This window comes from Tachysurus vachellii, chromosome 18 (assembly GCF_030014155.1).
Source record: "Tachysurus vachellii isolate PV-2020 chromosome 18, HZAU_Pvac_v1, whole genome shotgun sequence".
Lineage (NCBI taxonomy): Eukaryota > Metazoa > Chordata > Actinopteri > Siluriformes > Bagridae > Tachysurus > Tachysurus vachellii.
Window position 1 is genome coordinate 21,791,898 of NC_083477.1, and position 12,500 is coordinate 21,804,397.

Genomic DNA, 12,500 nt, shown 5'->3' on the forward strand with positions numbered 1-12,500 from the left:
GTTCAGTGTGTGTAGCGTTCAGTGTGTGTAGCGTTCAGTGTGTGTAGTGTTCAGTGTGTGTGCGGTGTGTGTAGCGTTCAGTGTGTGTAGCGTTCAGTGTGTGTAGCGTTCAGTGTGTGTAGTGTTCAGTGTGTGTAGCGTTCAGTGTGTGTAGCGTTCAGTGTGTGTAGTGTTCAGTGTGTGTGCGGTCTGTGTAGCGTTCAGTGTGTGTAGCGTTCAGTGTGTGTAGTGTTCAGTGTGTGTGCGGTCTGTGTAGCGTTCAGTGTGTGTAGCGTTCAGTGTGTGTAGTGTTCAGTGTGTGTAGCGTTCAGTGTGTGTAGTGTTCAGTGTGTGTGCGGTCTGTGTAGCGTTCAGTGTGTGTAGCGTTCAGTGTGTGTAGTGTTCAGTGTGTGTGCGGTCTGTGTAGCGTTCAGTGTGTGTAGCGTTCAGTGTGTGTAGCGTTCAGTGTGTGTAGTGTTCAGTGTGTGTAGTGTTCAGTGTGTGTGCGGTCTGTGTAGCGTTCAGTGTGTGTAGCGTTCAGTGTGTGTAGTGTTCAGTGTGTGTAGTGTTCAGTGTGTGTAGCGTTCAGTGTGTGTAGTGTTCAGTGTGTGTAGTGTTCAGTGTGTGTGCTCAGAGATAAAGTGCTTGAGGAAGCCCTGAGGATTTTGTCCCAGCTTGAGTCTAATCTGTTCTATTGAATTTTCCTCTGTTTATTTTATAAACCTTAAAAACTTTCAGTGTGTTTGTGATCCGAACAAATCTAATACACACTCGTGCACTGTGTAGTGTTCTCACTCTTCACCTCCTCACTCTTCACCTCCTCACGCTTCACCTCTACAGTTCTCTCACTCTTCTCCTCCTCACTCTTCTCTCACTCTTTACCTCCTCACGCTTCTCCTCACTCTTCTCCTCCACAGTTCTCTCACTATTCACCTCCTCACTCTTCACCTCCTCACTCTTCACCTCCTCACTCTTCTCTTCTCTCACTCTTCACCTCCTCACTCTTCACCTCCTCACTCTTCTCTTACTCTTCTCCTCCTCACTCTTCTCTTACTCGTCACCTCCTCACTCTTCTCTTACTCTTCACCTCCTCACTCTTCTCTTACTCTTCACCTCCTCACTCTTCTCTTACTCTTCTCCTCCTCACTCTTCTCCTCCTCACTCTCCTCCTCCTCCTCCTCACTCTACTCCTCCTCACTCTTCTCTCACTCTCCTCCTCCTCACTCTTCTCCTACTCACTCTTCACCTCCTCACTCTTCTCTTACTCTTCACCTCCTCACTCTTCTCTCACTCTCCTCCTCCTCACTCTTCTCCTACTCACTCTTCACCTCCTCACTCTTCTCTTACTCTTCACCTCCTCACTCTTCTCCTCCTCACTCTTCTCTCACTCTCCTCCTCCTCACTCTTCTCTTACTCTTCACCTCCTCACTCTTCTCCTCCTCACTCTTCTCTCACTCTCCTCCTCCTCACTCTTCTCCTCCTCATTCTTCTCTCACTCTTCTCCTCCTCACTCTTCTCCTCCTCCTCACTCTTCTCCTCCTCACTCTTCTCTCATTCTTTTCCTCCTCAATCACCTCCTCACTCTTCACCTACTCACTTTTCTCTCACTCTTCTCCTCACTCTTCTCCTCCTCAGTCCTCAATCTTGTTCTGCTCTTCTTGTGACCTGCTGCTTGTATCTGTTTCTCATACATTCATCAATCATTCTTTGATTCTATCTTTATTTTATTCTTCTTTGCGCTCTGTCATTCATTCCTACTCCATTCAGTCTTCTCTCTCTCTCTCTCTCTCTCTCTCTCTCTTTGGGGTGTAGATGCTGTAATCAGCAGGTGGTGGTGAGACAGCTGAGACTTGAGTGTTCCTGAAACAGGAAAGAGGAGAAATCAGCAGCTGTGACTCAGTGAGGAAGCGGATCTGCTTCAGGTCTTTATAAAGGCGACACTCCAACACTCAGAGTGTCACACGTCACGCGTCACTTTACACAACACACGTCACGCGTCACTTTACACAACACACATCACACGTCACACGACACTTTACACAACACACGTCACACGTCATCTCAGATTGTGTCCCCTTTACTGAGTGAAGTCAGAACGTTCATCTCCTGTGAAGGTTTACAAAAGATCTGATCGTGAAACTGTGATCAATTTTAACAGAATGAAGCTTTATCTGTAAAACAGTGTATTAAACTATAATGAACAGGAGTAAAGTGTAATAAAGTGTAATAAAGTGTAATAAAGTGTTAATGAACTGTAATCAGAGTTAAGTGTAATGAAGAGTGTGTAGCAGTGATGAACTGATCCTCATTACACTCTAGTGAACGCTGAAGATCTTTAATGTGATGTTAGTGAGAAACTCAGTGTAGAAAATCCTCCATGTTGTTGTTTGACTCTCAAACTGGTTCCAGTCTGGACTGGTTTTTAAAAGGGTCCAGTTTAAGTTCTGGTTCTGTGTCAGGATGTGAGAACCTCAGATGGTGAACCACCAGTGTTCTGCTCCAGGTTCTGAAGTTTGTTAAAGGCTCAGGCTTGTCTTGTCTTGTCTTGTCTTGTCTTGTCTTGTCTTGTCGTGATGCTGAAGTTCTTCAGCTCATTGTGTTGGTGATGTGGCTGCAGGCGCGAGTCGTCTCGGCCTTCTGCGTGTCCTGAATGTTAAATTGGTTGACGCTTCTTACAGACACCTCCTCATGAACACACTCTTTACTTAACTGTCCATCGTACATCTGTCTCTATGATCTGACTCTCTTACTGCTCTCTTTCTCTTTACTCCTTATTTCTGCTGTCTTTCTCTCTACTGTCTCTTTTTGCTCTCTCTCTCTCTCAGCTCTTTCTCTCTTTTGTCTCTCTGCTCTCTCTCAGCTCTTTCTCTCACTTATCTCTCTCTAATGTCTCTCTCTCTCTCTTTCAGCTCTTTCTCTCTATTGTCTCTCTCTGCTGTCTCTCTCTCTCAGCTTTTTCTCTGTTTTGTCTCTCTCTGCTGTCTCTCTCTGCTGTCTCTCCATTGTCTCTCTCTGGTGTCTCTCTCTATTGTCTCTCTCTGCTGTCTCTCTCTATTGTCTCTCTCTGCTGTCTCTCTCCACTGTCTCTACTGTCTCTCTCCGCTGTCTCTCTCCGCTGTCTCTCTCTATTGTCTCACTCTGCTGTCTCTCTCTCAGCTTTTTCTCTGTTTTGTCTCTCTTTTGTCTCTCTCTGCTGTCTCTCTATTGTCTCTCTCTGGTGTCTCTCTCTATTGTCTCTCTCCGCTGTCTCTCTCTGCTGTCTCTCTCCACTGTCTCTCTCCACTGTCTCTCTCCACTGTCTCTCTCTATTGTCTCTCTCTATTGTCTCTCTCTATTGTCTCTCTCTGCTGTCTCTCTCTGCTGTCTCTCTCCACTGTCTCTCTCTACTGTCTCACTCTGCTGTCTCTCTCCACTGTCTCTCTCTATTGTCTCTCTCTGCTGTCTCTCTCCGCTGTCTCTCTCCGCTGTCTCTCTCCACTGTCTCTCTCTGCTGTCTCTCTCTGCTGTCTCTCTCTGCTGTCTCTCTCCACTGTCTCTCTCCACTGTCTCTCTCTGCTGTCTCTCTTTGCTGTCTCTCTCTCAGCTCTTTCTCTATCTGTTACACAGACTCTTTCTCTGAGTCTCAGACTGTCATGTTGATATTTCACTGATGTCCTGGTCACATAAAGAGATGTCTCATGGCAGTGAGACGAGCCCTGAGACGCCTCTCATTGTAATCTCCTGTTTTTTTGTTTCCACATCATTTCAGATTAAACTGTAATCAGTGTTTCTGTCTTTTTCAGTGGTGTTGCTGAATTCCAAAGAGTCCCAGGCGGAACTGGGCTGGACCTCGTATCCTGCTAATGGAGTAAGTTCTCGTGAATCCTAACGTTCTCTCTGATGTCCACATGGTGCTGAATAAAAGATCGTTAACTCTAACGAAGCGTAAACTGAAACCGACCCCATTTAACAACAGTTATTAACCTTCATAAACTCTTAAAGGAGCTAAAACGGCCCGTATGTATCACGATGTCTTTATAAATCTGCAAATATATAAAGAATTTATATTTCTATAAGAATTCGCAGATAAATGATCAGCTTGATGGACGAAGACTTTGAAGCGGCAGGTTTTTAATCTGGGTTTTTAACTGATTTAGTGTCATTAGTGAGACTTTGTGATCGATACACAAGCAGCAGTTTGTCTGATTTCCACTCTGAAGTGTCTGATTGTGTCTTTTTTCCCCTGATACATGGGAGGGAGGAAAGAAGGAAGGAAGGAAGGAAGGAGAGAAGGAATTACTGCAGCTTTCTCCTGCTGAGGAAAACAAAACACTATTACAGATAACAATTACAGCCTCGATACGACGTCTTCAATAAAAACATCACTGTCTGTGTTCCACAAACGTTACAGCGATTCAACTGAACATTTCTGTCAATTTATAGAAAGATAAAACAGCTAGTAGGCAAAATAAATGTGGGTTAAAGTTTAAGTGATTGTTTTAATTAGAAGAAAGAAAGAAAGAAAGAAAGAAAGCTTTTATTTTTTATTTATTATGTAACGAAATTTACCTGCAAGATGCTTTTTTTTAGCTTTGTTAAATAAAGCTTAATGTGTGTGTGCGTGTGTGTGCGTGCATGTGCGTGTGCGTGCGTGTGCGTGTGTGTGTGTGTGCACAGTGGGAGGAGATCAGTGGTGTGGATGAGAAGTACAAGCCCATCCGTACGTACCAGGTGTGTAACGTGATGGAGCCGAACCAGAACAACTGGCTGAGGACAGGATGGATCGGGCGTCGTGGAGGTCAGCGCATCTATGTGGAGCTGCAGTTCACGCTGCGTGACTGTAACAGCATTCCGGGTGTAGCGGGAAGCTGCAAGGAAACCTTCAACCTGCTGTACGCCGAGTCTGACCGTGCGCTGGGGGGTCACGACGACGACGAGGCACGCTACAGTAAAGTGGACACCATCGCCGCTGACGAGAGCTTCACGCAGGGCGACCTGGGTGAGAGAAAGATGAAGCTGAACACGGAGGTGCGTGAGATCGGCCCACTGACGCGCCGCGGCTTTCACCTGGCCTTCCAGGACGTGGGCGCCTGCGTGGCCATCGTCTCTGTACGCATTTATTATAAACGCTGCCGCGCCGCCGTGCAGAACCTCGCCATCTTCCCTGACACGGTGGCCGAGGCCGCGTTCACCACGCTGGTGGAGGTCCGGGGCGTCTGCGTCAACAACTCTGAGCCGGACGCCACCGACTCGCCTCCCAGGATGCACTGCAGCGCCGAGGGGGAGTGGCTCGTACCCATCGGGAGGTGCAGCTGCAGCGCCGGATACGAGGAAGGACACAGCAGCTGTGAAGGTAGGAACTGATCATTAGTCTGTCTTCAGGTTTATAGGATCAGGTGACATCAGGGTTGTACCTTTAATACATACAGAAGGAGTCTCCAGTTTCAGAGGTAAAGCTGGAGCTTGAGGTTCTCCACATCTTCAGGACAGACCAGTTTACACCTCAGTAACAAGCTGTGACTTTTATATTCATTGGAGGAGATAATAAAGTTCAGCTGGTGATGTTCCTCAGTTTAGTGAAGTTTTAAAGTGTTCAAATTCGTGCAGTAGGTAAAGTGAAAGGACATAAAAAAAACAGCCCTGAAGATGTTCAGAGCACAAGAGAGGAATTATTCAGCTTGAAATGAAAGAGATGGAGCAGTGGAAGGTGTTGTGGTGCTGATGCTGATGCTGTAGAAGAAACTTTCACGTAATAGGTTCTGACCTGATTTTGTATGAAAAGGAAAGAGTCGAGCAGCAGACGTGCTGCAATCAGAGCTCGTTTGTCCTGGATTTATGAAGTGGGTCGTGTGTGTTTTAGTAAATAGTCGAGACATTTCGAGACGATGTCGTTGTATAATGTCCCTGAAACCAGACATTTTCTAAATGACACCTCATCAGTGACTCATCACCTTATTCAGGCCTTTTCTGTGAAGTTGTTACATCACCTGCAGAAAAGAACCGCATCCTGGGGCTGTGACGGAAAGTGATGTGAAAAGGAAGCGACAGGCAGAGAGCAGAGGAGGAAATGACGGGGGGGAACCAGTGGGTACGAAGGGAGGCGAGTCGGTCACAGCCTGGTGTTTACAGCCCTGGTGTTTACAGCCCTGGTGTTTACAGCCCTGGTGTTTACAGCCCTGTGTTTACAGCCCGGTATTTACATTTACATCATTTAGCAGACACCCTTATCCAGAGTGACTTACAACTGAGCAACTGAGGGTTAAGGGCCTTGCTCAGGGGCCCAGCAGTGGCAGCTTGGTGGACCTGGTGTTTACAGCCCTGGTGTTTACAGCCCTGGTGTTTACAGCCCTGGTGTTTACAGACCTCATGTTTTATATAATGATGAACTGGGGTCTGTGTATACATGCTGCATTCATTACAGTCTACATCATCCAACACGTTTCACGTGTTTCACGTGCATTTTTACGCAAAACCCCTGATACACAATGATGCAGTAACACACCATAATGTTGTGAGCCTCTGGTCTGTCTTAGTTCTACCACATGTTCAAGGTGCTGTTTGGTTATTTGGTCTATTATTTAAAACCATAAATATAATCATATTTGTATGTGTGTGTGTGTGTGTGTGTATATGTATGTGTTGTATGTATGTATCAAGTTTATAGTTTAGTGTAATAGTGCACAATATTATGGGATGTATTATGTGTACGTCTGACTAAAGAGATGAGTTTTTAATCTACATTTAAACTGTGAAAGTGTGTCTGAGCCCCGAACACTATCAGGAAGACTATTCCAGAGTTTGGGAGCTAAATAAGAAAACGCTCTACCACCTTTAGTAGACTTAGATATTCTGGGAACTACCAGAAGTCCTGAGTTTTGTGATCTCAGAGAGCGTGAAGGATTGTAACGTGTTAGAAGACTAGTTAGATACATGGGAGCTAAACCATTAAGAGCCTTGTACGTAAGTAGCAGCAGTTTGTAATCAATTCTAAACTTAACAGGTAGCCAGTGTAGAGATGATAAAATTGGGGTTATATGGTCATACTTTCTTGTCCTAGTGAGAACTCTGGCAGCTGCATTTTGGACTAACTGTAGCCTATTTATTAAAGATGCAGGACAACCACCTAGTAATGCATTACAATAGTCCAGTCTAGAGGTCATGAAAGTGTGAACTAGCTTCTCAGCATCAGATACAGACAGGATGTTTCTCAGCTTGGCAATATTTCTAAGGTGAAAGAAGGCTGTTTTTGTGGTTTGGGCGACGTGATTTTCAAAAGACAAGTTACTGTCTAATAAACACCAGGTCTTTCACTGTCGAGCTACTAGTAACAGTACATCCCTCTAATTGGAAATTAAGTTGTGAGAGTTTCTGTGTACTGGTTTTTGGGCCTATAAGTAGTATTTCTGTCTTATCAGAGTTTAACAACAGAAAGTTACAGCTCATTTAATCTTTTATCTCTCTAAGGCATTGAGTTAATTTGGACAATTTAGTTATTTCATCTGGTTTTGATGAGATGTATAACTGTGTGTCGTCAGCATAGCAATGGAAGCTAATCCCATGTCTTCTAATAATGTTCCCTAATGGAAGCATGTATATCGAGAAGAGCAGAGGTCCTAGAACTGATCCTTGAGGGACCCCATAATTAACTGGTAATAAACTGGAGGGTTCACCATTTAATTCTACAAAATGGTATCGATCAGACAGGTAGGATCTAAACCAACTTAAAGCCTGTCCATGAATACCTGTGTAATTTTGTAAGTGATCTAGGAGAATGTTGTGATCTATAGTGTCGAATGCAGCACTAAGGTCAAGTAGAACTAATAGTGACATACAGTCTTTGTCCGAAGCTAAGAACAAGTCGTTTGTAACTTTAACAAGTGCAGTTTCTGTGCTATGATGGGGCCTGAAACCTGACTGAAACTCTTCGAGGATATTGTTCTCCTGTAAGAAGGAGCTCAGTTGAATATATGTGTACATATATGTGTGTATGTGTGTGTGTGTGTGTATGTGAGTGTGTGTGTATATGTATGTGTGTGTGTTTGTGTGTATGTATGTGTGTTTGTGTGTGTATATGTATGTGTATGTGTGTGTGTGTGTGTGTGTTTGTGTGTGTGTATGTATATATGTGTGTGTGTGTATGTATATGTGTGTTGATTACAGCCCTCTTCACAGATGTACACACACAAACTCCATTCTGAGTTTCAGCTTCTTGAAATATCTCATAATGATATTCACAAAGATCAGCATCATTTTCTGCTACATATAAAGTGCCCACATCTCCCACACTGTGTTACACATCATGAGCTGTGAAAGATGTCATTCTCTCTCTCTCTCTCTCTCACACACACACACACACACACACACACACACACACACACACACACACACACACACACACACACACACACACACACACAGTGCTCATGTCACGGTGATGCATCAGTGTAGGACGAGTGTCGTTCCCTGACCAATGTCTGGATGTGTGATGGAGCCAGAGAGATGGAGATCATAACATCGACGTCATTCCTTCTCTTTACACACAACCTGAAACCAAATCTCTGCTTGGTGACTTCATCTGTATGTGACATTTTCCACCTCACAGCGACGTCTGATTGTCACGAAGCTCAGCCGGAAAGGAACCTGCTACACTTTAGATCTCACTACTGATCTCACACGGGTTCTTCAGTTTCTCCTCATCGTCAGAACCCTTGAAATGACTCCATGTTTGTGTATCGAAGCCACTGGTGTCTGATCTCATCTCCAAGCTGCAGAACGTGATTCGTTCTTCAGAATAAAAACACACAACCCGAGAGAGCAGTCTGAAGATCTGTTCCGGCTCCCTCGGTTCTCCTGTCGATTTCCACGTGTTTCTAACATTTCTGTTCAGGGTGTGTGTTTGTACTCGTGTGTGTGTTTTGATTTGAAGGTGAAGACAGACGTGAGAATATTTCAGCAGCTCTGTAGGAGCTCTTCTCACAGTGGACACTGTGTGTGAGGAGAAATGACCTGAAGGCAGCCGCTGTCACTTAACCTCCCAACGGCTCAGTGTGTGATTCCGTCTGTTCTGTCTGCTCGCTATAAAACACTCATCACGTCACGTTTCTTCTCCTTTTAGAGGTCTCTGCCAGCCGTAAGAGTGTGTGTGTGTGTGTGTGTGTGTGTGTGTGTGTGTGTGTGTGTGTGTGAGTATTTCTTACTACAAAAGAACAAGAGCGTAAGATAGACGAATAAACGAGAAGTTTGAGCGAGTGACTCAAAACCATCTCGAGCAACAGCTGAAGTCTTTGAATGATAAATAATCTGAGAGACAGAAGGAGGTGATAATTGTTTTTATTTCTCATCATCTGCGAGATGTTTTTATCTGAAGTGAATTTCAGCTGAAGCAGATTTCACTCACTGAGCTGAGATGTTGAGGTTGAAGTGTTTTTTTATTGAAGCACTTTAACAGCAGCTTTCTGTTTGTTTGAACTCGAGTTGGTGGGTTTAATAGTCTCTCTGTCGTGCCCAACTAACTGAGCCATTCAGCCACACGCCCACTGACACGCCCACCGACACGCCCACCGACACACCCACCGACACGCCCACCGACACCACAACCCAACTCACCCTGAAACCGTCCCTGTGACCCACCAGCCACCACTGACTGATCGAGTCACTGACCATCTTACCAGAAGCTCAACCAACCCAGACCTTGTAACACACCACCACAGTCTAAGAGCTAACTGACCAGCTCATGAACCAACCCTCAGTTACCACCTGGGTAAGAAATGTTAAGAAGAACTAAAAGTGAATGAATAAAAGGCATTGGCTCTGACCTGAGGCAGTGTGTGTGTGTGTGTGTGTGTGTGTGTGTGTGTGTGTGTGTAAGAGAGAGAGAGAAATTTGGTATAAAATGTGTCAAGGTGGAGATGTGTGTGTTGCTGTCAGTCTGCATCGTTTGGCGTCTCGCTGGATTATTTCTCTATTGAACTCTAATGACATGAATATGCAGAAGTTCTCCAGCTCTATCGATCAGCCGTAATGCTTCACTAAACTGGAGAATTACACTGCAGAGCTGCATAGTCTCACAATCAGAGGTGTGTGTGTGTGTGTGTTTGTGTTTGTGTCTCAGTGTGTGTGATTTATCAGCTCGCTGTGGCTCTTTGCCTGACTAAGTGTGTTTTAACTAAATGGCTCAATACTATTGAACAGATCGTGAGTAGCTGCTTATACTGGATACTGTGTGTGTGTGTGTGTGTGTGTGTGTGTGTGTGTGTGTGTAGGAAGTATCTCAGGAATATCCTTGGTCTTATGTTTGTATGTATTATGAGCGTCTCTATCCTAATGCTGTTGTCATGGAGACGTGATCTAAACACCACCCCAAGCTGGCAGGACAAGCTGAGATCAGATGTGTGTATATCTGTGTATAATGTTTTTCTTTTATTTATTGTACATATTAATTTATTTTCACAATTTCATTTAAAATCTCATGTTTCTGATTTATTTAAATTGTTTTTTGGTCGTTTTTGTTTTTTACACTTGTTTTTTGCACAATTTAGAAATTTGGGATTTGAATTGATCTAAATATAATAATCCGCACTGCAGGCCGGTTATTTGTTTGTTCGTTTTTGTTGAATTCGGTTTATTTGCATACATTTGTGTTTGAAATGTCATTATGTTTCTGATTGTTTTAACGTCGTTTTAATGTTTTCCAGAAAGTAAACAATTTGTGGGATTAAATCGATTTAACTCTGGAGGAAACGTCCACTTACTGTATAGGAATAAAAGAGAAGGGGGTCACGGTGGCTTAGTGGTTAGTACGTTCTCCTCACACCTCCAGGGTTGGGGGTTCGATTCCCGCCTCCACCTTGTGTGTGTAGAGTTTGCATGTTCTCCCTGTGCCTCGGGGGTTTCCTCCGGGTACTCCGGTTTCCTCCCCCGGTCCAAAGACATGTAGGTTGATTGGCATCTCTGGAAAATTGTCCGTAGTGTGTGATTGTGTGAGTGAATGAGAGTGTGTGTGTGTATGTTCCCTGTGATGGGTTGGCACTCCGTCCAGGGTGTATCCTGCCTTGATGCCCGATGACGCCTGAGATAGGCACAGGCTCCCCGTGACCCGAGGTAGTTCGGATAAGCGGTAGAAGATGAATGAGTGAATGAGGAATAAAAGAGAATAAAACTTATTTAATGTGTGAACAGTCTGACAAACCAATTCGTTTACAGCCCAAACCCCTGAAACGTATATATACAGTTATATACAGTGTATTTTTATATATATATATAAAGAAAAACATAAGCTGTGTTTACTTTTCTTATTTGTACTGAATATTCAGACCAGTGGAGAATATTAGGGAATATGTGTGTGTGAGTGTGTGTGTGTGTGTGTGAGTGTGTGTGTCAGGCAATGCTGATGCAACGTGATGGACCAGCATGAGCCGTCTCCAGGGAGACCATCTGGTTAAGCACACATCCTGCGTTGTGTGTGTGTGTGTACACGTATGTCTACAGGGTGCCATGAAATAGAGTTAGAGACTTTGTTAGTGTTGGAATGTTTCATTTATTTATTTATTAATGTCTGTTTCACACTCTGTGTTAATTCTGAAACCCTGAGGAAGGAGCTGAGGAGAAAAAACTCGAAGTAACAGAAAATGTTAAGCCGCGTGACCCCACAGCGCTGATGAATACTGGATTGTGATTGGTCAGGAGCTGCTGATTTATTTTCCCTTTCTCAACAACACACACAGTGTTTATTACTGAACTCAGTGAAGACACGGCTATAAGGGGCAGTAAATACAGATAGAGGAATATCACACTGACACATTAACACTACCACCAGTGCTGTGTGTGTGTGTTTGTGTGTGTGTGTGTGTGTGATTACATGGGATTTTACTCAGTGTTGTTTAATTAGAGCCTGCAGCAGCTCCATGTGTCTTACTGGCTATTTAGTGAAGCTTTATTAACCCACAGTACACACACACACACACACACACACACACACACACACACACACACACACGCACACTCTGCTTCTTTTAATATTTTTTTCTGTCTTTTCTTTTCACGTGTGTGTGTGTGTGTGAAACAGAGATTGAGAGTGTGATTGATTTTGGATGCTGAAGATTTCTGCAGTTTCAGCAGTACCTGTCAGCTGTGAGTGTTGTGTGTGTGTGTGTGTGTTTGTGTTTGTGTGTGTGTGTGTGTGTGTGTGTGTGTGTGTGTGTGTGTGTGTGTGTGTGTGTGTGTGTGTGTGTGTGTGTGAAATGAGAGTTTGATTATGGCTACCCTGTATTATACCAGGTGTCAATAACTCCAGCAAATTCACGTGTGTACAGAGAAACTGTCACGTGCGTGGGCACAGACACTGAGACTCTTCCTCTTCCTCCTCTTCCTCTCTACCTCTTCCTCTTCCTCACCTGTGTGTTCACGTTGCTTGTTAGTTAATGTGTGTTTTCACAACATGAAACATTTAGAGGATGACCAGTGCATCAGGTGATCTGATCGTAGGCCACGCCCCCTAGTGGGGGGTTTAAATCTAGGCGGTTCCTTGATTATACGACACTGTG

The 12,500-nt window shown here is 44.3% G+C and overlaps 1 protein-coding gene across 2 annotated transcripts in view; it reads left to right on the forward strand.

The window, feature by feature from the left end:
- Positions 1 to 12,500, forward strand: part of LOC132860879 (ephrin type-A receptor 7-like) — an 81,801-nt gene that overhangs the window by 19,052 nt on the left and 50,249 nt on the right. The window contains exons 1-3 of one of the 2 annotated variants that reach the window (XM_060892169.1): positions 1,792 to 1,901; positions 3,762 to 3,826; positions 4,636 to 5,311. In XM_060892169.1, the coding sequence (XP_060748152.1) occupies positions 4,702 to 5,311 (610 nt within the window). In that variant the 5' untranslated portion in view covers positions 1,792 to 1,901; positions 3,762 to 3,826; positions 4,636 to 4,701. Of the gene's footprint in view, positions 1 to 1,791; positions 1,902 to 3,761; positions 3,827 to 4,635; positions 5,312 to 12,500 lie in introns of those variants that run through there. The other variant, XM_060892168.1, reaches the window with a different exon arrangement.